General features: G+C 50.6%; 1 protein-coding gene across 1 annotated transcript; it reads left to right on the top strand.

Annotated features, from left to right (window-relative positions):
* The first annotated feature begins 615 nt into the window (after nucleotides 1-615).
* On the top strand, nucleotides 616-19,342 carry ppp1r16b (protein phosphatase 1, regulatory subunit 16B). The gene is made up of 10 exons (XM_084705247.1): nucleotides 616-924; nucleotides 10,742-10,812; nucleotides 12,745-12,890; nucleotides 13,290-13,393; nucleotides 13,801-13,925; nucleotides 15,456-15,581; nucleotides 16,722-16,797; nucleotides 17,760-17,889; nucleotides 18,070-18,268; nucleotides 18,522-19,342. Exons 1-10 carry the CDS (start codon nucleotides 669-671, stop codon nucleotides 18,972-18,974), a joined length of 1,686 nt encoding a protein of 561 aa, XP_084561373.1. The 5' UTR covers nucleotides 616-668; the 3' UTR covers nucleotides 18,975-19,342.
* Nucleotides 19,343-24,855: the final 5,513 nt, after the last annotated feature.

Genomic DNA, 24,855 nt, shown 5'->3' with positions numbered 1-24,855 from the left:
CAGCACAACACATGCACAGGTCGGTGACAGCAGTACAAGGGTGTCTGGATTTGTGTTGAAATGGTACAATGGCTTCTCTTCGTTATGGACTGTTAATGTCAATTGATTGAGACGTGTTAAACTTTCTGTCCTCCTCTCCTCTCCCCTCTCTCTCTTTTCCATTCCCCTGTCTCTCCTACCCCTCTCTTTCTCTCCTCCCCCTCTCTCTTTCTCCTCCCTTTCTCCTCTCTCTCCTCCCCCACCCCTATCCTCCCTTTCTCCTCTCTCTCCTCCCCCTCCCTCTCTCCTCCCCTCCCCTCCCTCTCTCCCCCTCTCTCTCCTCCCCGTCTCTCCCCTTCCTACAGACGGACACAGCAGGGCCGCTAAGCATGATGGGAGGAGGACACGGCCGATGCTGCAGCCCACGCTAAGATTCCCCCCCCTCCCTCACCTAACTCCTCCCCCCTCCCTCCCTCATCTTACTCTCCCCCTCCCTCCCCTTCCCCCTCCCTCACCTAACCCCGCATCCCCCTTGTCCCCCTCCCTCTCCCCCATCCTTACCCAACTCCCCCCCTCCCCCATCCTTACCCAACTCCCCCCCCCCCCCTCTCCTGTCCCAAACCCTGCCCCCTTCCTCGCTCAGCGCCTGGGCCCTTCTTCCTCCCCTAGCGCCCTGCCCCCCGGGCACCATGGCCAGCCACCAGGAGCTGCTGTCTGAGCTGCAGCAGCTGGACAAGGCTCCCAGCCTGGAGCGTCTCCGCGCGGCGCAGAAGAGGCGGAGCCAGCAGCTGAAGAGGTGGGCGCTGTACGAGAAGGAGATGCAGAGCAGGAAGCGCCGCGCAGACAGGAAGAGGAACCAGGCGGCGGCCGAGCGGAGGAAACACGTGTCGTTTGCCGCCAGCGTGGCGTTGCTGGAGGCCTCGGCACGCAACGACCCGGAGGAGGGTAGGAGACACACACACACCTGCGGACATACGCATGGCAACCACACACACACACACACACACATGGTCATCCACACATGCAGATATACACAAGCAGACACCCGTATACACTTACACTAGCATGTGCGCACACAGACACAGTTTCACCAACACCTCCCTGCAGTCCACTCTCCGCTCACCTGTTTCCATGTTAATCATAACAATGCTTCTTCCTGTGTGTGTGTGTGTATGTGTGTGTACGATCATGTGTCTCTGTGTGCATGTATGGCTGCGTAGGCCTGTGTGTGTGTGTGTGTGTACTATGTTGTTGTTGTTGTTGCAGTCTGCAGGGGGAGATAACATGGGAGGGAGGGAGAAAGGGAGAGAGGGAGTGATGGATAAATAAACAGAGATATACAGAGAGGTCTAGTGGCAGCTGGCTAGATCAGGATTCTCTTAATCTCTCCTCCGCTCCCAAAATCTACTGAACAGACCTCGGGGGTGGGGCGGGGGTGGGGGGGGGGGGAGAGGTGGGTGGGTGGGTGGGAGGAGAGGTGGTCAGGAGAGGAGAGAGGAGAGGTGGTTAGAGGAGAAGAAAAGATAAGAATGAACTTGACCTCAGTCTGACTCCTTCCAGAATCTGATTGGTGCTTTCCTCTCCTCTCTCGCTGTGTGTTTGATAGGCTTCCGAGGGACACTTCCTGTAATTCATTCAGGCGTTGTTAAATCTGTTCATAGGCTGGCTGCAGGGCTGCGTGTGTGTGTACATTTTCTCGGCATCACAGTAGTCATTATGGAATTTGAGCGTTTAACTTTTTTCTGGAGTGTTCTGCTCCATGGGGTACTGCGGCAGGCAAGCTTAATCAATCACAGAGTTCCTACCTCTTTCAAGAGTCACTATGCTAAACTGGGTAATATTGTATTGTATGTTATTGTTGCACCATGCCTGGTAGGCCTGTATGTCTGTTGCTTTGTGTGTGTGTGGGCGGGGGAGCAGGTGTTTTTGGAGACCCTGCTTCCTGTGTGCTGAGTGTGATTATGGGCCAGACTACGTCAGGGGAGGGCTGGGTCCTGGGAGAGAGGCTGGGTCCTGGGAGAGAGGCTGGGTCCTGGGAGAGAGGCTGGGTCCTGGGAGAGAGGCTGGGTCCTGGTAGAGAGGCTGGGTCCTGGGAGAGAGGCTGGGTCCTGGATCCAATGCTTGGTCTGTCTTTCAGTTTATTTATCTTTCTTTATCTCGCCCTGTCTATCCATCCATCTCTCTCTCTCTCTCTTCCTCCCTCCCTGTCTCTCCATCCCTGTCTCTCTCATTGAGACTGATGTGTTCTCATTCCTTCTCAGTGCCTCATCATCTGAGAGAGAAGCATGACGTGTGTGTGTGTCTTGAGTGTGTGTGTGTGTGTGTGTCTTGAGTGTGTGTGTGTGTGCAGGCTCCCATCAGTCATCATGCCTCCCACACTGCCCCAGAGGGTTCTGGAAAAGACCAGTTTCAGCTTTCCACAGACACACTGTTGTTGTGTAGGACATGCAGATACAAGTGACGCTTTAATCCAAAACGACATTCAGATGACTGTGAATATAGAAAAGGTAAAGCTGAAGATCAAAGATGCAGAGTCATTTCAGTAGTTTGGTTGTTATGGTTGTGCAAAATAACCACACATGGTTACGATTTAGCAAAGTAACCACATCTCAGCTAGCTACAAGGGTGCAGCGATAGCTAATAATGAGCTACAATGTTTTGACTACCCATAATGTTTTGGGGCTATCTTGTTGTTTATGATTATTGACCTTGGCACTTTTTGTAAATCTCTCTCATGGAAGTCGCTTTGGATAAAAGCGTCCGCTAAATGCATACATTTAAATTTAAAAAATAACATCTCAACTACAGTATGACATAGTAGAGTGCAGCAGAAACCACGTCAGATAAAGATCGGTTTGCACTGAGGTAACTGGCGGTTCGGTTCCAGGGTCAACGGGTCCATCACCCCAGACATCAACGGAAGGCTTTGGTTTACTGAGCTAACGGCGCTAGGCTTTACCATGGGAGGGATTTGAAGAAGTTTAGTAGAAGAGATTTTTGAAAGACAGTGATAAAGAAATAATGAGAGACAGTGAGTGAAATAGATGGTGACAAAGAGGGTGAGAGTGGGATAGAGGAAGAGAGAGAGGAGAGGGACAGAGTTGAGGAGAGGGGAAAAGTTAAACTGTGTGCAATGGAGGGTGTGCACTGACCCCAATCCCCATCCCAAAACTCAATCAGCTCTCATAGATAATCTCATCACTGGATAAGAACCATTTCATGTCAGTTTCCAAAAAGGGAATGATCATTGTTGGGTTGTGCCAGCCGTGAGTGGGCTGGTTGTACCGACACTCAACTGAAGCTACCTCATAAAATGCAGAAGCACTCAAAATGCTAAACTAGAGTTCAATCAAATCCACCTTAAATTACTTTCAGTATTACTGATTAACAACCAGGTTGGATATAGAATATAGCTGTCAAGTTTGAGACAATTCACCTATAGCAACAGAACTGTAAATTGGCCATTTTTTTTTTTTTACTTTTTAAAATAATTTTTTAAAGTAAAATCTCTTTAATCCAGTGAAATTCTACTTAATGACTCCCAACCATGTCGACATAAAACCGCTTAAGCGGCCAAATTTAGCTAATCTTGCCCACCAGGGTAATACATTCAGTTATCCAAAGCTGAGCGCTTGTCTGTGTACATGATCATCACAAAATACCAGTCACCGGACGTGACTCGCCCTTTGATCTTTTTTGATGGTTTTGGGTTCAGAGTATTTGTTGCCAAAATCTTTTTGAAACAAGCGTAAATGCATGATTTCCTGGACTGAAATGATAGCCTCCCAGTCCAGAGGCCCAATAAGCAGACAAACTTTGTAGCACAATGGCGTGAGATGTTTTTGTCTCCTTGTGGGCCGGCCGCAAGTCATAAAGCTTTCTTGAACTTGTTCACCGACTGACTGTGCAATCCTTGATAGATTAATATTTCTGACAGAAACCAATCCCAGATACCACCACTTAAAATGTACACTTACATGCAGTCATTTACCAGACGCTCTTATCCAGAGCGACTTACAGGAAGTACAGGGACATTCCCCCGAGGCAAGTGAATAACCCTGCTGTTAAGCCCCGTTAGGGTGAAGTTCGACATAAAACAAATCCACCCTGTGCTATTTCAGTAGCATCTCTCATCCTGTGGTTGTCAGCCATGGGGAGGGCAGGGTTTAGCAAGACAACACCCAGCATGCTAATTGCTGCTCTTCTGCAAAGAGAGAAAATTATCACTTTTGTGTTGATGCTCACAACCCAGTATTTGTCTCCACAGTGTCGACTACCTTCCCAGTTCTATTTGAGGGGAGAGATTACTCTCACGTCCCCCGCCCTGTCACAACTAGCCCCTGGAGAACATGGAGAACATCACTCAGTCATTAGCTGTTTGAGGTGGGGGGCTGTTGGAGGAGGGCGGCAGGGGGCTGGAGGGGGGAGGCAGGGGGCTGGTGGAGGGAGGCAGGGGGCTGGTGGAGGGAGGCAGGGGGCTGGTGGAGGGAGGCAGGGGGCTGGAGGAGGGAGGCAGGGGGCTGGAGGAGGGAGGCAGGGGGCTGGTGGAGGGAGGCAGGGGGCTGGTTGAGGGAGGCACGGGGCTGGAGGAGGGATCCTGGACCCACCCAGGCAGAGCAGCCCCAGGGATGAGAGCCCTCAAGCAGCCTGGTGACCAGCCGTGGGGAGGGCGGGGAGGAGACGACAACATGGGGAACATGGCTCTGTGTGTGTGTGTGTGAAAGAGAGAGGCAGAGAGAGGGGCAAGAGGGAGAAAGCAAGCCCAAATAAGACTGAAACCCTATTCTTTATATAGGAAGTGGCATGTTCTGCCTTCCCCTCTCCATTGTTTTTAGAGGTGAACTTTTCCCCAGTGCAGTAAAAGGAACCTGAAATCACCTGTTGCAAATGTCAGCATTAGCGTAAACATAGCGCTAGCCTAGCATTAGTGTTAGCCTAGCATTAGCGGATGGATGCCTAGCGTTAGCAGAAGCCTAGCAGAAGCCTAGTGTTAATGTAAGCCGAGCATTAGCTTGACACCAATGCCCCCAGGAGACACTGCTACAAAGTCTGAATTCCCTGAGTGGTTAATGACCTTCTCTGTGCTACATAGAATTCCCTAAGCCATCTGCATGCACCTTGTAGTGTGTGTGTGTGTGTGTGTGTATTGCTGTGTGCATATTGCAGTGTGTGTTGCTGTGTGTGGAGGGGCAAGTCTTCACCTACAGTGGATACAGTACCTACAGACACTCATCTCATTATTCATTTTTGTCCTTCTTTGTATCTCCTTTTCTCCCCCCTCCTTAATTTCTCCCTCTTTCTCCCCCTTAATTTCCCTCTCTGTCTTTCCCTCTCTTTATTCCCCCCCCCTCTCTCCAGTCATTAACATTCCTCAGATGACCTCAGACAGGGACCGTCTTTCTCCCCCCTCCCTCTCTCTCCGCCCTCTCTCCCGTCCTATGATTGCCCTCCCGCCTGTCCCCCCCCCCCCCGCCCGCCCGCCCCTCGCCTGCCTGGCACACACTGGCACCCTGGTTCCCCTGCTGTCACCGCGGTCTGTCCAGGGCCCTGGCTGCATCCCCGGGCGGGCTTAGCCGGGCGTAGAAAGGCACCGAGGGCCCTCTCACACTCCAGTGACCGACACTGCAGCACAGGAAACTATCCAGAGTGTTCTAGAACGCCCCAGGGGAGCTCTAGAATTATCCTGGAAGATCTACAGTGTAGATCTAGAATACTTATGAGAGAGAGACAGGGAGAGCGTGGTTAAGTGGTTAGGACCCCTCCTCCTACCATTCTTCTCCTCTTTTTCTCCTCCTCCCCTTCTATGCCCCCCCCTCCCCTCTGACTCAATTTGAGTCCCCAGACAATTAGATGAGCTCTTATTTCCATGGAAACAGCAAGACATTCAATAGATACACAGAGAGAGTGACATGGACAGAGAGGAAGAGCAAATGAGAGATGGAGAGAGTCATAGATAAGAGAGAGAGTCATAGAGAGAGAGGGAGAGACTCCGATAAGAGAGAGAGAGTCATAGAGAGAGAGAGGGAGAGGGTCATAGATAAGAGAGAGATGAGGAGTGATCACAAAGTGGACAAAGCCACAGGGGGTGGGGTGAGGGTGGGGTTAAGAAACTGCATGTATAACTCCACCCTTCAAGGTCCCAATCCGCTCAGATCTTACGCAGCACCCCCCCACACACCCCCTCCCCCTCCCTTCTGTCCTCGGGGGGCCAGTGATAAAACGCTGGATTATCCAACCAGGATTAGCCCCTCGCTGGGCCGCTGTTGAATGACCCCCCTCACATGCTGTGATGTCATTTTCAATCAGGAACTATTTTCTTTCCGCCAAACTTTCTACATGAAACATCCTCACGACAAGGTCTGGGGGTGATCTTGAATAACCAGGTCGGGATTTAATGGAAATAAATCTCAACCGACCGTATAGAGTATAGAGTCAGTATCCACCAAATGTTGCTTAAGTTCCCATTGACTTTAATGAATGAAGTTGGCCGCAGCTGTCCCCATGTCAGGGTACAGGGGCTGGGCGTGAGGTGGGGTACAGGGGCTGGGCGTGAGGAGGGGTACAGGGGCTGGGCGTGAGGTGGGGTACAGGGGCTGGGCGTGAGGTGGGGTACAGGGGCTGGGCGTGAGGTGGGGTACAGGGGCTGGGCGTGAGGTGGGGTACAGGGGCTGGGCGTGAGGTGGGGTACAGGGGCTGGGCGTGAGGTGGGGTACAGGGGCTGGGCGCGAGGTGGGGTACAGGGACTGGGCGTGAGGTGGGGTACAGGGGCTGGGCGTGAGGAGGGGGTCTTCAGAGTTTTGTGTGGGTCAGGCTGGACGAGGCCTGGGGTTCTGATTTGACTGTTAGCAAGACGGAGCTATTTGTGCCATTATCCGTCAGGTGTGAAGATGGATTCTCGATGAAATATACTTTTTGTCTCTGTATGTCTCTCTCTATCTCCCTCCTGCTGTCACCTCCTCACTCCCCCTCTCATTTTCTCTCTCTCTCAAGGCCAGCTACTGCTCTCTCCATGTCTCTCCCTCTCGTTCTGTCCCTCCTTCTCCTCTGTTGGAGCAGCTGGTTCAGAATTAGCATATGTTAGATTTCCTCCGTGGCAAAATCTGCTTAAAAAAAAAGAAGCTTCCATCTCATCTTCAGACTCTAGCTCCTCTGTGGCCCCCCCAGCGCCCCCCCCCCAGCGCCCCCCCCAGCCCCCTCCCCTGACAGCCTGCTTCCAGGATCCTGCCTGTGATTTCTGTCTGTTAGCCAACACACTATGACTAATTGGACATCGTCTAGAGCAGCACTACAGAAGCACATTAACCAGACTAACACTTCTGATATTTGTCTCTGAACTCAAAATAAGCTCTTGTTCCTCGGCTCGGGAGTTAAGACGAGTCACTGGGGAAGATGTTTTCTCAAACGCTGTGAAGCGACGGTCGAGCAGATGATCCAGGCGGTGTGTCTGCCGAGCAGGGCCGGTCGTGGGGGTGATCAGGACGGCCGGCCCCCTGCTGGGCCTCACACGGTCTCACGTGGTCAGCCTGCTGTGGAGAAGGATTACTAAACTTATCTGAACTTCTGGTTGCTGTCATCTCAGAACATGGTTCTGTCTGTCTATTTGTAAACCTGCCTGTCTGTCTGACTGTCTGTCTTTCTGTGTCTACCAGTTATTCAGCTTACCTGTCTGCCTGCCTTTCTCGCCCGGTGACAGTGAGCTGGGTTTGAATGGTGTGAGGGAGCTCTCTGTTGTAGCCAGGACGACTGGTGATGTACAGAACATACAATTATGTCCCTGAATAGCAGAACTTGGATGGGTTAAATATACCAGGCAGAGGAACCATGCTAAATATATAAACCATCTTCCTCTCAGCGTCCTACTAAAACCAATTTCACACACACATACACACCCACACAACACACACACACACACGCAATACACTCACACACACACACACACACACACACAGCAAGGCTGTGCAGATACTTCTTGGCCTACTTTACACACATGAACCAGGATGGACAGACAGACAGTCAGACAGGGTTTGTGAAAAGCCTTGAAAGAAACTAATTATCACGTCTACCACAGCACCAACCCACAAACAAGGTTGATTGGGTTGTGGTGTTTAAAGTGCAGTACACCAACATAGCTACAGGTGTGTAACAGGTATAATAGATGTGTGCTTGACAACCATGTATTGGATGTTATAGAACCTGTAGTCTCTTGATCTGCAGTCAGCTCTAACCACTGAGCTAAACCTGTCCCTGCTTCAGCAGGTGATTGTAATAGGGTGATCGTGAGGAGGGCTGACGTCTGTAAGGAGGTGATAGTGGGATTGTGATGAAGTTTCTAATGATTCAGCTAACCAGCCATATGGCAGATTAGCAAGTGTCTCTTGTAATGAAGAGCATTGCAATCAATGTTCACACAGGTCTGTGTGTGTGTGTACTGGATGTGTGTAGTGTACTGTATGTGTGTGTGTGCGCTATATGTGTTTGTGTGCCATGGAAGAGACAGAGATGAGAGACTTTCAGTGTGTGTGTCTCTGTAGTCCTTCTCCCTGGTCTCTCCTATCAGTGCCTAGCGAGCCCCCCCACCCCCCCGCCCAGATAACAGGAAGGGTGGGTTCCACTTCCTGCTATGTTTATGTTTCTTTTATCTGTAGGAAAGCATCCCCTGTCCCTCCCTCCCTCCCTCCCTCCCTCCCTCCCTCCCTCCCTCCCTCCCTCCCTCCCTCCCTCCCTCCCTCCCTCCCTCCCTCCCTCCCTCCCTCCCTCCCTCCCTCCCTCCCTCCCTCCCTCCCTCCCTCCCTCCCTCCCTCCCTCCCTCCCTCCCTCCCTCCCTCCCTCTCTCTTCCTAACTCCTTCCCCCTTTTCTCCTCTCTCCCTTTCCCACCCACACTCCTCAATCCCCCTCCTCCATCCTCCTCCTCCCTCAATTGGAATGTTCAGGGCCTCCCAGGAAGCATTTCTACATTCATGTCTTTTTCTTATTTTTGGGGGGCTGCGATTCGCTCGTCGCCGTTGACAGATAATCACCAAGGCAACGGCCTATCGTGGATTCCTGTGTGAGAGCGGGTGTGTTTAGAACACAGAATGACCTCCTCAATCATCGTCTCCTCCACACTTCTTGAATCTGTTTTCCTTCTGCCTCTCCCTCTCTGAAGCCCCTGGTAACGGGGCCGTAGCGGGGTGTGAACTCTGCCGTGCGGGCCAGGAGGGGGGGCGTGGGGACCGAGGGGGAGGTTAGACTGTCAGAATCAGAAGTCAGACCGGATGAAGGGTGAGATGTTCTGTCCAGAGGAGAAGAGAGAGGGGATGTGGAAGGGTGGAGGAGTGTGTGTGTGTGTGTTTGTTCTTGATCAAATCCCTGCAGCAGAAGCAGTGTTGTAGAAGGACACAGTGTGACAGAAGAGGCCTATTTGCTCCAATGTTGTCTTCACACACACACTCTCTCTCACACGCACACACACGCACACACACTGAGACACAAACAGCAGGCTGTTTCTCTCCTCCCTCAGTGTGAAGTGTTTCCTGAGTCCTTACCTTAACCTTATCTCCTGACACTGCTTTTCAGCTCCTCCTCTCCCCCTCTCTTCTCATCTCCTCATCTCCTCTTCTCTTCTCCCCCTTTCTCTCCTCTCCTCTTTTCCCTCTCTCACGTCTCCTCTCACCTTTATTTCTGTTGTCACCCGCTCCCTCATCCTACATTTGAGCTCTCCCCCTCGCCCCCATCATCCCCCCCTCATCCCATTCCCGTGTTTGACATGACAGACATCAGGAGCACAGAATTCTCGTTGGTGTCTGAATGAAACAACGCTATTGGCTGAGACGCTCTCAGGTGTCACTGCATTGTGAAATATGACAGACAGGGATGGAGGTGTAGTGAGTGACTTGTATACCATGCTGCCTCTGATACCATGATGCCTCTGATACCATGCTGCCTCTGTTATCATGCTGCCTCTGATACCATGCTGCCTCTGATACCATGATGCCTCTGATACCATGCTGCCTCTGTTACCATGCTGCCTCTTTTACCATGCTGCCTCTGATACCATGCTGCCTCTGATACCATGCTGCCTCTGGTACCATGCTGCCTCTGATACCATGCTGCCTCTGTTACCATGCTGCCTCTGGTACCATGCTGCCTCTGGTACCATGCTACCTCTGATACCATGCTGCCTCTGATACCATGCTGCCTCTGATACCATGCTGCCTCTGATACCATGCTGCCTCTGGTACCATGCTGCCTCTGATACCATGCTGCCTCTGATACCTTATTGCCCCAAAGCAGCCAAAGTGTGTGTGTGTGTGTGTGCATAAGGGGGCAATGTGTTGAGGGGCCAGCAGGGAATTAAGAGTGTTTGATCATTATCATCTTAAATCTCCTCTCTCTCACTCAGCCTGATCCGTCCCCCGTCTCCCCCGTCTCCCCCTTCCTCTCCTTCTATCCCCCTATGGCTTTCCTTCCCTGGACTCCCCCTATGGCTTTCCTTCCCTGGACTCCCCCTATGGCTTTCCTTCCCTGGACTCCCCCTATGGCTTTCCTTCCCTGGACTCCCCCTATGGCTTTCCTTCCCTGGACTCCCCCTATGGCTTTCCTTCCCTAGACTCCCCCTATGGCTTTCCTTCCCTAGACTCCCCCTATGGCTTTCCTTCCCTAGACTCCCCCTATGGCTTTCCTTCCCTGGACTCCCCCTATGGCTTTCCTTTCCTAGACTCCCCCGCTGGGTTTGAATGACCCTGGTCTGTGTCCTCATCCCTGTTGTGTTTTGTTTCTCAGTGCGGTACCTGCTGAAGAACAACGTCAGCCCAGACCTGTGTAACGAGGACGGGCTCACCGCTTTGCACCAGGTCAGTCTGCTGTCTGTCTGTCTGTCTGTCTGTCTGTCTGTCTGTCTCTGCACCAGGTCAGTCTGCTGTCTGTCTGTCTGTCTCTGCACCAGGTCAGTCTGCTGTCTGTCTGTCTGTCTGTCTGTCTCTGCACCAGGTCAGTCTGCTGTCTGTCTGTCTGTCTGTCTCTGCACCAGGTCAGTCTGCTGTGTGTCTGTCTGTCTGTCTGTCCGTCTGTCTCTGCACCAGGTCAGTCTGCTGTGTGTCTGTCTGTCTGTCTCTGCACCAGGTCAGTCTGCTGTCTGTCTGTCTGTCTGTCTGTCTCTGCACCAGGTCAGTCTGCTGTCTGTCTGTCTGTCTGTCTCTGCACCAGGTCAGTCTGCTGTGTGTCTGTCTGTCTGTCTGTCTCTGCACCAGGTCAGTCTGCTGTCTGTCTGTCTGTCTATCTGTTTGCTCCTGCACCAGGTCAGTCTGCCTCTCTCCCCCCAGCCTCTCCTCCCCCAGCCTCTCCTCCCCCAGCCTCTCCTCCCCCTAGCCTCTCCTCCTCCCAGCCTCTCCTCCTCCCAGTCTCTCCTCCTCCCAGCCTCCCCCCTTTCCAGTCTCTCCTCCTCCCAGCCTCTCCTCCCCCCAGCCTCTCCTCCTCCCAGCCTCTCCTCCTCCCAGCCTCTCCTCCCCCCAGCCTCTCCTTCTCCCAGCCTCTCCTCCTCCCAGTCTCTCCTCCTCCCAGTCTCTCCTCCTCCCAGCCTCTCCTCCTCCCAGTCTCTCCTCCTTCCAGCCTCTCCTCCTCCCAGTCTCTCCTCCCCCAGCCTCTCCTCCCCCCAGCCTCTCCTCCCCCTAGCCTCTCCTCCTCCCAGCCTCTCCTCCTCCCAGCCTCTCAGCCTCATGTTGTTGTGCAGACATAATCTAGGTCTTTGTTTTTCAGGGCTGCGTGTCTGCATACTTAGTTCTGTTATGAAAGGAACACTATTTCCTTCTGTCTATACTGTGGAGGTGGGGCGTAGGGGCGGGGGGGGGGGGGGGGGCAGGGGAATTACAGGCAGGACTGCAGATTAGCCTGGGGGGGCTACGAGGGCTTTAAGAAGCCTGCTTATGTTAAGGCGTTGTGCTAAAGGCCCATCAGAGATGTCATTATGCTCTCCTATAGCTCTGTGTTTATTGTTTGTTGTTTCTCTATGTCACTACACACCACTGTCCTTGCTCTCTCTTTCCTCTTTCTCCCTTTCTTCCTCTATCTCCTTTCCACTTCTCTCTCCCTCCTCTTCCCTCTCTCTCCTCTTCCCTCTCTGTCTCTCTCTCCTCTTCCCCTCTCTCTCTCCCTCTCACCTCTCTCTCTCCTCTTCCCTCTCTCTCTCTCTTCTCCCCCCCCTGTCTCTCTCTGTCTCTCTCTCTCTCTGTCTATCAATTTCTGTCTCTCTATCTTCCTGCTGGAGACAGCTTCTATTTCTAACATTTGACATTGTACTTGTTCGCTTTTACCCAGAGCAGCGTACAAACAGTGGGTATAGAAAGTAACGGAACAGCAAAAGATCAGGCTGCCTTCTCATCTCAGTCTGCTCTCCCACACAGCACAGCTGTGCTTCCAGATCCACACACACACTGTGCTACACGCACACACACACACACACACACACACACAGAACCTCCCTCAGAGGAGCAGAGAAGCATGTGTGTGTTCAGTAAGCAGTGTGTGTGTGTCAGTCTGTGCTCTTTAGACTATTAAACTTTCCATTCATATTAAATGTTCCATTACTTTTCTTCCTGGCTCGCTGTTGAAACCCAGCATAAAAGGCACAAGTAGGATTCTCCTGTGTTGCTCACCTGTGTTGCTCACCTGTAAGGGTGCATCTTCACTCCTGAAAAAAGTTTTCTTTTTTTCTCTCTCTTTCCACCCCTCCCTCCCTCTCTCTCTCTCTCTCCCCCTCTCTCTTCCTCCCCCTGTCTCCCCTCCCCCAGTGTTGTATAGATAACTATGAGGAGATGGTGAAGATCCTGCTGGGGCGAGGAGCTGGTGTGAATGCCCAGGATAACGAGCTGTGGACGCCCCTCCACGCCGCGGCCACCTGCGGCCATGCAGGCCTGGTCAAGATCCTCATCCTGCAGTACGACACCTGTCTGCCTCTCTGTCTGTCTGGGTGTCTATCTGTCTGCCTGTCTGCCTGCCTGCCTGCCTGCCTGCCTGCCTGCCTGCCTGCCTGCCTGCCTACCTGCCTGCCTGTCTGTCTATCTGTCTGCCTCTCTGTCTGTCTAGGTGTCTGCCTGTCTGTCTGCCTGTCTACCTGCCTGCCTGTCTGCCTGTCTGTGTGCCTGTCTGTCTGTCCGTCTGTCTGGGTGTCTGCCTGCCTGCCTGCCTGCCTGCCTGCCTGCCTGCCTGCCTGCCTGCCTGCCTGCCTGCCTGCCTGCCTGCCTGTCTGCCTGTCTGCCTGTCTGTCTGTCTGTCTGTCTGTCTGTCTGTCTCGTCTGACTGTCTGGTATGTGTTGACCTGTGGTGTGCTCTGCAGCGGGGCAGACCTGCTGGCGGTGAACTCAGATGGGAACATGCCCTACGACCTGTGTGAGGACGACCCCACGCTGGACATCATAGAGACGGCCATGGCCAACAGAGGTGGGCGCCCCCTGGAGGCCTTGCAGACACACAACCACCACAAACACACACAGGAACACACACACAGCAACACACACACAGGAACACACACACAGGAACACACACAGGAACACACACACAGGAACACACACACACACCAGCATCTGTGTGTGTGTGTCTCTCTCACACACACACAAACACCAGCACTTATTCATTCACTCTCTCACATACACTCCACAAACACATGACACACTCAATAGCAAGGCTGGTCTGGCTGTGAGTTCCTGTGTGTGTGTGTGTGAGTGTGTGTGAAAGTGAGAGAGAGAGAGAGAGAGAGAGAGACACACAGATGTGTGTGTGTGTTCTGGCCGCAGAGGGCTGTCTCTGTGAGTGACAGCTGTCATGTCCCGCCTGCGTTTGATTGACAGGTATCACCCAAGAGATGATCAACGACACGCGGGCGTCGCTAGAGCGAAGGATGCTGGGAGATATCCAAGAGCTGCTGAAACAGGAGGAGGAGCTTAACCAGCAGGACTCCCAGGGTGCAACACTGGTGAGACCCGACACACACACACACACACTGACACACACACCTGGCACACACACCTGGCACACACACACACACCTGGCACATATACTCATACACCTGACACACACACCTGATACACACACAACACAACACAACACACACCTGCCAGACTCGCACACTGACTCTAAACGCACACACACACACACACACACACCTGATCCTGACACACACACTCTGACCCAACACTCCCCCTGAATGTGTGTGTGGTATGTTTGTCCACCGTGTGGGAGAGCCAGAGGTCTCTCTGAACAAGAGCACTTTTTCCACCAACAGACATCACTTCCTGTTATCCATGGACTCCATGCCCACTGCCCCCCAGCCAGGATCAGGCTGCATGACTACAAATCGATCTCAGATGGACACACACATTATTAAATCATACTAACATCTCAAAATAACTTGTAAAAGCTGCAGGATTACTAGCTGGCCCGGCAACTGGAAGCTTTGTGTGTTCTGGTAATCTGGATGTAGGGGGGAGTGTGGGGGAGGGGTAGTTGGGGGGTTGTAGGGACTACAGTAGGGGGAGGAGGGTTAGGGATGGAGGGATGGTATGGGGGGAGGGGGTTAGATGGGGCTCGCTGGACTTAGGGTGAACTGGGTTGCTTTGCAGTTATGTAACAGCAAGCTGCTGGCTCATTCAAGCTAAACTCATCTCCTGCCCCAGTTTATAAATGAGCATTTCAGAAGTGAAGCGTGATGGAACACAAACACACGCATACACACACACACAAACACACGTGCGCACACACACAATCACATGCAAACACACATGTGCAAAAAAAACAAACAAACACATGCACACATGGCAGAGGGGAGGGGCTGGGTCACCAAAGGGAACTCCCGATTGGTCAGGGTCTCAGTCTGTCAAACAGAGGTTAACTCCTATTGGTCAGAGCCTCAGTATATATCCCAAAAGGAAGCGTCCAACCTCTATCCGCTACACTTGTCTCCTGTCATGTGACCTGTGACCGGTCTCCTGTCCTCCAAAAGGTGAATCAAATGATTTATCCAAACACAGATTTGTGTATGCGCTGAAGGACATTGTTGATAAGTTCAGGAAACCTGAAAGAATACAGTGTGTTTGTGTGACGATGTGCAGTGCCTGTGATGCAAACTTGATCCACGGGCCATTATGCTAGCCTGCTGTGTACAGAGGATGTTAAATAGGCTGGTTTGAAAGCCTGTTGTATTATTATACTGCATACAGCCCTCCTGTGGTGCTGCTTCAGTGAAGAGAAAATGGAAAAGCTTCAGGTGGCATTTAATGATGCAGCCGGAAGCAAGTTGTACGTTTGTGACTAATAATGTGTGGAGGATTTTCACGCATAACTGTTTGCGTTGCATAATTGACTTTTTTGTTGTTGCTTAGAATGGTTTGAACTGAGCCAGCATGAAGGTATTCTTCTAATGACGTTACCTCCCCTCTCCCCTCCTCTCTTCCCCTATTCTCTCCCATCCTCTCCCCTCCCCTTCTCCTCCTCTCCTCTTCCCCAGCTCCACATCGCAGCAGCCAATGGCTACGTCCAGGCTACAGAGCTGCTGCTGGAGGGAGGAGCCAGCATGGACCTGAGGGACTGTGATGGATGGCAGCCTCTCCATGCTGCTGCCTGCTGGGGCCAGGTACACAATCACACACGGAGGAAGTGGCAGTGTCTGTGTTTGGCAGTGTTTGTATTTGTGTCGGAACAGGAAGTGGCAGTGTTTGTGTTTGGCAGTCTTTGTATTTGTGTCGGAACAGGAAGTGGCAGTGTTTGTGTTTGGGTCAGAACAGGAAGTGGCAGTGGTTGTGTTTGGGTCAGAACAGGAAGTGGCAGTGTTTTTGTTTGTGTCGGAACAGGAAGTGGCATTGTTTGTGTTTGGCAGTTTTTGTGTCTGTCGGAAGAGGAAGTGGCAGTGTTTGTGTTGTCGGAACAGGAAGTGGCATTGTTTGTGTTCGGCAGTGTTTGTGTTTATGTCGGAACAGGAAGTGGCAGTGTTTGTGATGTCGGAACAGGAAGTGGCATGGTTTGTGTTTGTGTCGGAACAGGAAGTGGCAGTGTTTGTGTCGGAACAGGAAGTGGCAGTGTTTGTGTTTGTGTCGGAACAGGAAGTGGCATTGTTTGTGTTAAACTGTGTTTGTGTTTGTCGGAACAGGAAGTGGCAGTGTTTGTGTTTGGGTCAGAACAGGAAGTGGCAGTGGTTGTGTTTGGGTCAGAACAGGAAGTGGCAGTGTTTTTTTTTGTGTCGGAACAGGAAGTGGCATTGTTTGTGTTTGGCAGTTTTTGTGTCTGTCGGAAGAGGAAGTGGCAGTGTTTGTGTTGTCGGAACAGGAAGTGGCATTGTTTGTGTTCGGCAGTGTTTGTGTTTATGTCGGAACAGGAAGTGGCAGTGTTTGTGTTGTCGGAACAGGAAGTGGCATGGTTTGTGTTTGTGTCGGAACAGGAAGTGGCAGTGTTTGTGTCGGAACAGGAAGTGGCAGTGTTTGTGTTTGTGTCGGAACAGGAAGTGGCATTGTTTGTGTTAAACTGTGTTTGTGTTTGTCGGAACAGGAAGTGGCATTGTGTGTGTTGTGTTGGAACAGGAAATGGCAGTGTGTTGTTGTTTTGGAACAGGAAGTGGCATTTTGTGTGTTGTGTTTGAACAGGAAGTGATAGTGGTGTGTTGTGTCTTGGTCATGACTTGGTCTTGGTTTAGGTGGTCTTCACTACAACACTGGTACACACACACACACACATGGAACCAACAAACAACCACAACATGTGTTGTATGTTGTGGTTGCAGATGCATGTAGCAGAACTGCTGGTATCTCATGGTGCCAGTCTGAACGCCAAGACACATCTGGAGGAGACGCCTATAGGTAGGTACACCTACACTTCCTTCCTACTCCACCTGTCCTCTCCTCCGGTCCTGTCTATTCCTCTCCTCCTCTCCTCCTACACTTCACCTCCTCTCCTCCTCTTCTCCTCTCCTCATACACTTCACCCTCTCTTCTCCTCCTCCCCTCTCCTCCTCCTCCCCTCTCCTCCTCCTTTCTTCTGCTCCTCTTCTCCTCTGTAATTCCTGAGTCAAGCCTTCCTACAAACACCACCTAAATTAAATAAAGGTTCATAGATTTCAGAAAAGCTCCAATCCCCTACGTTCATCAGCGGGGAGCCAAAACAGGCTGCTACAATGTACCCTGGCACTGTGCTGGCATTGTCCTGAGGTTACCCTAGCATTGTGCTGAGGTTACCCTAGCATTGTGCTGAGGTTACCCTAGCATTGTGCTGAGGTTACCCTAGCATTGTGCTGAGGTTACCCTAGCATTGTGCTGAGGTTACCCTAGCATTGTGCTCCACCAGTCTACAGTCTAAAAGCTGTAGACTGACCTCAAAAGCACCAAGACACAACAAAGAACGTACTTTTTAAAGGAACCGTTGTCCTCTAATGCTTCGCAGCAAAATGCTTCAGGTGTTTTATTGAGACGTTGTTACTCTGGGCAATCAGCTGCTGGTCTGACACGCTGCTGGATAGACGTGTTAGAGGAACCACTACAGCCCTGATGGGAGGTGCGTTACGCTGGGTGTGGAGTCCATCTACAGACTCAGAATAAAGACGGTCAACAGGGTGTAGACGAGCTGCCCCACTATTGGGACTACATTGCCCCGCTCCTTCACAAAATACTGATCCATATTTTCGTTTGTTCCAAGCAGAACAAGCAGTTAAGTTTTTAAATGGTTAAAAGGCACTTGACAAGAAGCAGGCTTTCCACCGAAAGATCAGGTTGTGAGGTTTGTAGAAGATGACTTTTGGCTCCGCCCCCCCCCCCCCCCCCCCCAGACTTGTGCGAAGACGAGGAGTTCCGTAACATCCTGCTGGACCTCAAACACAAACACGACATCATCATGAAGTCTCAGCTCAAACACAAGACGTCGCTCTGCAGACGCACCTCCAGCGCAGGCAGCCGCGGGTGAATATCACACTGAAGCACTGCACCCCGTCGGCCTACGCTGCCCTCTGGTGGACACAAATGCACACTGCGCCCTAATAGTCTTTAGGGCCACCTGCTGGACACGCACACACACTGCATCCTAAAACTGTAATATCTTTGAGGTAATGTGACGGAGTGTGTTCATGCGTGTGCGTGTAGGAAGGTGGTGAGGAGAGCCAGCCTATCGGACAGACACAACATGTGTCGGAAAGAGTACGAGACGGAGGCCATCGTGTGGCGCGGAGGGCGGGAGGAGGAGAGGAAGGAGGACAGGAAGGAGGAGGGGAAGGAGGAGGGGAAGGAGCAGGGGAAGGAGGAGAGGAGGGAAAAGGAGCCCGAACTGGAGTCCAGCCTGACGGTGAGTGGAGGACCATTCCTCAACAGCAGCCCTGTGGATAGTAGTTTTTGCTCCTGTGTATTGAAGGTGGATGGTGTGTGTGTGTGGTGTGGTGTGTGTGGGTGCCCTCTTGTTAAACATTAGCCTCAGCTTTGTTTGCCAAATAAAGGAAAGGGAAAGTAGAAAGAAATTCAGAAAGAGAGCATTAGTGCCAGTTGCTAAACTAAAGTACGACTTAGTAACAGCAGAGTTATTGTATTGTTGTGTTCTCAAGGGGAGGCCCACCGAGAAAGCGAAGCTTCAGAAGATCCTCAAAGACGGAGCCAAACCCAACGGCCTCCTCGTCGTCACAACGACGTCCACCCCTGCTCCGACGCCCACCAATGGGGAGGCTCCGTGCCTGGACAGCAGGGGCGTGGCCTCCCCGTCATCCTCAGAGGAGGCGTGGCCGAAGGAGCGTGCTCAGACGTTGTCGGAACTCAAGAAGCAGAGGTCGGCGGCTAAGCTGCTCAGCCACCCACTGCTCAACGGTCACCTAGGAAACGGATCGCCTGACTCCACCCCCGAAGCCAACAGCAGCCCTGAGGACTCCCGCATGCCCCTAGTCTCGTCCAATGGCAGCGCGGTTTACTACACGCCCGCCAGCGGAGACCCGCCCATCCTCAGATTGAAGCAGCCGGTGGAGGAGGTGGAGCCTAGCAGGCGCACCTGCTGCTGTGTGTCGTAGCAGGACGGATCATGTGACCTAGCAGGACGGGTCATGTGACCTAGCAGGACGGATCATGTGACCTAGCAGGACGGATCATGTGACCTAGCAGGACGGGTCATGTGACCTAGCAGGACGGATCATGTGACCTAGCAGGACGGGTCATGTGACCTAGCAGGACGGATCATGTGACCTAGCAGGACGGGTCATGTGACGGAACTGTGGTGGAGGCCAGGAGTCATGTGACCGGGGAGGAGCAGGAGTGATTGCACACACTCACACAGCAAGCCGGATCCTAGAATGCACTAGTAGTGGGAGGAGCTTCACTCTCACTCAACCTCTTAACTTGTTAACTGAAATATTGACTGACCAAGAGGAAGAAAAGGAAGTGAGGGGTGGAGGGAGGGAGGGAGGGAGGAAGGAGGAGGTAAGGGAGGGTGGGAGGGAGGAGGAGGTGAGGGAGGGAGGGTGGGAGGGAGGAGGGGAGGGAGGTTGAGAGGGAGCAGGGAGGGGAGGGAGGGATACTGTTGTTCTCCAAGTAGGAGAGGCTGCATCAAACTCTGCTCTGGAGAGGTGGACTCTTCCCCCTCAGATTTAAAGGGATACTACATCCTGTCATGTGACGGGTTAAACCACTGTGGGTGGGAGAGGGGGTTGGGGGACTCCATGACAGGAGATGTAGCAGGAACTATAAAGAAGTGTGAGGTCAGAGGGCTTATTTGGGGCAGAGGCCAGACAGGGTCAGACCTTCCTGTTTTGGGTTTTGAAGGGGAGTTGGGTTTCTCCCCTCACCCCTGCACCAGGATACTGACCCCCATCCCTCACCCCTGCACCAGGATACTGACCCCCATCCCTCACCCCTGCACCAGGATAGTGACCCCCATCCCTCACCCCCGCACCAGGATACTGACCTCCACCCCTCACCCCCTGCACCAGGATAGTGACCCCCATCCCTCACCCCTGCACCAGGATACTGACCCCCATCCCTCACCCCCGCACCAGGATACTGACCTCCACCCGTCACCCCCGTCGTCAAAGGGAGAATGGTTTGAGCTGTGTGTTAGTATTGTCTCCAGCGTCTAGACTGGGGTCTGCATGTGTTCTCCTGTGGAACCGTCCTGGTGGAACATGAGCTGTATTTACACATCCAGAGTACCTGAAGGTGTCACATCCTCGTAGCTCATTTAAGACAAGCGATTTTGGAAGGAAAGAAAAGTTTGTACAGTTTATAGCATATTATTTATGAGAGTTATTGTTGTATAAAGATTATGGTTCCTGTAATTGTAGCATCCATGTATTTATTATTGTGTGGAGTGGATGCAATAGCAAAGACTGGTTGAGTGTGTCTCCCAGAAACGTATAGAGTAGACACAATGTTCATGTGTTGACTGACAGACATTCTTCTTACCTGGTGTGTGTAATATATAATATATTATTATTTAATATAATAATATAGACAGGTTCAGATATCCAGACCTAATCAGGAAGGGTTTACAGACTCTCAGGGACATTGAGTCCATGCCCTCAAAATCATGAAGAATCTAGTTTTGTGCAGTTAATAAAACTTTGATTTTTAGAAGGGTTTAAAGTGTCCTGGAAGTGTTATCTGAACCTGTCTCCATGGTAACTTCAGTCAGATGTGTTAACCTGTCTCCATGGTAACTTCAGTTAGATGTGTTTTCCTTCCCTCCACTAAACATTCCAAAACAAACACACACATGTGGTGAGTTATGGTTTGTGAAAAGCTTCAAAAGTGAGTACCACAATCCCTGACTTCACCGATGCACAAAGTTGTTTGGTGACTTTCATGTAGTTTGAAATACTTATTCAGTAATCCTTCTCAAGAATCTGAGGTTTGAGTGCATAAGACAAGTGTGTGTGTAAGACGGGTGTGTGCGTAAGACAGGTGTGTGCGTAAGACAGTTGTGTGCGTAAGACAGGTGTGTGTGTAAGACAGGTGGTGCGTAAGATAGGTGTGCGTAAGACAGGTGTGTGCGTAAGACAGGTGGTGCGTAAGATAGGTGTGTGAGAGACTGTGTGTAAGAACTTATGAACTGTAGTTGTTCATGTAACTCAGCAAAAGAGTAATGTAGCATCTTATTTACGTCCACATAGCCTCTTAGCTCTGGGTCATAGCCTTCCTAAAACGTTCCTACCCACGTCAAAATGACAGTGTTAGATTACGAGCATGATGAACAAATGCAGACCATCTGTGCTAACATGGTCCGGAGTGCCCGGATGAGTCATCGACAAAGTTTCATTTTGGGGAATTCCTCGTTGAATATTAATTTATAATACAGCACATACGGATTTGATCGTGTCTCAGAACCGACAGAAATGTTAATCTGAATGATATTGTGTACAACTTAAATAGGAACAGAGAGAGGATCAAACTAACACTTCAGTCTGCAGCGACAAAGGCTTCAACCGTCCATAACAACGCCTCTCCCTCGTAAACAGTGTGTGTGCCGTGTACAGCTTCATGTATCTAACTGTGTCTGTATATGTGTATATATAGAGCCCTGAAAGCACTAGCTCAACATATTCAGCTCTTCAGCATGTCACCTAGTGTGTCTAGATGTGGCTCTGGTCTCTCTGACTCTCTAACTCTGTTTGGTGTTGAAGTCTCTCTCTGTGTCTGTGTGTATCCGTCTCCCCCACTCTGCCCCATCTGTCGCTTGTGCTCTCCATCTTTCCCTCTTGACACCCCTCCAAGCCCTTAAATCAGCCCTGTGTCAAACACGTTGTGTACAGTTGGTCTAAATGTCGTTTCATCAAGTCCAACATGTACTGCACTAGGTGTAACTTAGTATTGCTACCTTGTACTCCGTCATTGTGATAAGAAGCTGGCCTTTTAAAGACTAAACATCAAGCCAGTTAGCGTTATTGGAGGGACTTGTTTTTGTGTACTGGTGGTGCTACACATCTGGGTGTCTTCTGAAGGATTGATTCTCTTCTTACTGTCGTGGCCAATACCTGCCATCCACAGCACCTGTCACCATGTCCACACCTGTCACTCTGCCCCTCTGTCCACACATGTCACCATGTCATACTTGTCACCATGTCATACCTGTCACCATGTCAAACCTGTCACTCTGCCCCTCTGTCCACACCTGTCACTATATTCATACCTGTCACCATGTCAAACCTGTCACTCTGCCCCTCTGTCCACACCTGTCACCATGTCATACCTGTCACCCTGTCCAGCCAGAACAGTATTGATGTGGAACAGTCTGAGACTGCTTCGCTGTTGAGAAAGAAAGAGAAACATTGAAACTACTGATTTTGTAAGTACTGGAAATACTGATGGGTGCATTAACATATTTTGAATAAATTGTATATTTTGAGCATTTGGAGTAGTTCATTGTCTACGAGATGTCTACGAGAAGTGTGCGACTGTGAAGGTTACTGGCGTGTATTTGTTTAGTATATTTTGCAAGTCAACATCATTGATCAGTACGAATAGAATTAATGTATAGAATGTATTATTAGAATTGACCTATAGAACAGGTAAATAGAATGTATTGAATATAATAAAATTACGCAAGCAGTGGTAGCCATGGTCACTTGATATTGGCTCAGTATTAACCATAGATGGCAAAAGTACAGATACTCATGTTTAAAAAGACTGAACATTTTTTAAAGTAAAAAGTTGTCAGAAAAATAAAGCTAAGCACTGATACCAGAAGAATCTGCATAAGTACAATAGCAAAGTATTTGTACTTTGTTACTTCCCATCTCAGCAACAGTAACAGTGTAGTGGCATGATTATGATGATAGTGTAATAGTAGCGTGATGATAGTGTAACAGTGTAATACGCACGTAACAGCCGCGTAATAACAGTTTAACAACAGTATAACAACATAAGTGTAACAACAGTGCAGAGATGGCAAAAACACATGTCCTTCACTCAAGTAGAAGTCTGGATACTCAAGTTTAAAAGACACTTTCAGACAAGTTAAAGTAAAGAAGTGTGGGCTCTGACAAGTAAAAAGGAGCCATTACTACTACCTGTTTTAGTGTCACATGGTAACTGGACTTCACATCATATTACAAACATCTCCCTTATATATGGCCTTGGGTGATCAGGAATATCTATTTTCTCTGTCATGTCAACATGCCATCAAATACAGATTAAAACTAAAGTAACAAGCCTGCTTTGAAAATGTAACAAGTAGAAAGTACAGATGTTTGTGTAAAATATGTAAGGATTGAAAGTGAAAGGTTGTCAGAAAAATCTATAATGAAGTAAAGTACTGATACCAGAAAGATCTATATTTAAGTGAGGTGAACTATAGAATTGAATTATAGAACTGAATCTATAATGAAGTATTTCTACTTCAATACTTCCCATCTCTGGTATTGACCTTTAGCTTTCTGCCCCCTCCCTCCCCTCCCTGTGAGCAGTGCTGCTCCATGAGGACCCAGGCTGGGGCCTGTCACTGTGGTGCTCTGGTACGGTGGTATTCAGAGAGGGCCAGCTGGCATGGAGCCCAGCCCTCCCCCTCCCTTTCCCCCTGCCCCTCCCTCTCCCTCTCCGCCTCCATCTGGAGCAACATGGACCTCAGCCCGGAGTAGGAGGAGACACCCCCATCTCCCTGCTCCCCCCCTCCTCCTGTCCCTTCCCCTTGCTGCCCTCCTCCTCCTCTCCCTTCCCCTGCTCCCCCTCCGCCTCCTCCCCCCTCGGTCTGAATTTAACAGACACGGTGTAAAGTGACCACATCTCAGCAGTTAACCATGTCTCAGCTAACCAGACACAGTGTAAAGTAACCACATCTCAGCTACCAGGCACAGTATAAAGTAACCACATCTCAGCTACCAGGCACAGTGTAAAGTAACCACATCTCAGCTACCAGGCACAGTATAAAGTAACCACATCTCAGCTACCAGGCACAGTGTAAAGTAACCACATCTCAGCTACCAGGCACAGTGTAAAGTAACCACATCTCTGCTACCAGAAACAGTGTAAAGTAACGACAGTGGCTAGTCAGTGTGGTGAGCTGAGACCAGCTGCTGTGTTTAGTCCTCCCTGCCCACAGGGGGCCCTGCATTGCTCTGCCACACTCCGGAGACCAGCTCCCCAGCGCTGACACTGACACTCACACAGAACCGGAAGCACCGCTGCGAGCCAATCACAGGGTTTGTTTGGAAACCGACCCAATCTTCTCAGTGTCGTCACGCAGTGAGAGCTGGCCTGCCAGGCTGGAGGATCCTGAGCTGCACTGAGACAAGCCTGGGAGTCTGTCAGCCACTCAGCCGGAGGGCTGGCTGAAGAATCTCTAACTTCAACTTGTTAAAGATATACACATTTATAAAAAGAAATGTGTGAGAGAATATATCTGTATGTCATAGAGCTGCACAATCAGATTCCGTCACAGTCAGATTCCATCACAATCAGATTCCATCAGTCAGATTCCAATTACAGTCCGATTCCATCACAGTCAGATTCCATCAGTCAGATTCCAATTACAGTCAGATTCCATCACAGTCAGATTCCATCACAATCAGATTCCAATTACAGTCAGATTCCATCACAGTCAGATTCCATCACAGTCAGATTCCATCAGTCAGATTCCAATTACAGTTAGATTCCATCACAGTCAGATTCCATCACAGACAGATTCCATCAGTCTGCTTCCGGAGAGTTGGTTTAACAACTTGTTTAACAACCGCTCTGCAGCCGAGGGGAAGTTTATAGTGGTGATGAGACAGGGATTATGGTGTTGACAGAGGGGTCATGTGACTTTGTGGTTAGTGTCACCTGTCACCCTGATGAGTGATCAACATTTTGGAGATGGTGGTTCATCATGAAATACCACAACTTCCTGTTTTATGTTTTATTTGAGAAAAAGGGAAACAGAATTGTAAACGTATGCAGTGCATCTACCTAATAATCAGTTGA

Source organism: Hypomesus nipponensis, chromosome 9 (assembly GCF_054491055.1).
Source record: "Hypomesus nipponensis isolate SF chromosome 9, ASM5449105v1, whole genome shotgun sequence".
In the NCBI taxonomy this organism is placed as follows: domain Eukaryota; kingdom Metazoa; phylum Chordata; class Actinopteri; order Osmeriformes; family Osmeridae; genus Hypomesus; species Hypomesus nipponensis.
Note: the sequence above shows the minus strand (reverse complement) of the source record. Positions and strands in the feature narration are given on the sequence as shown.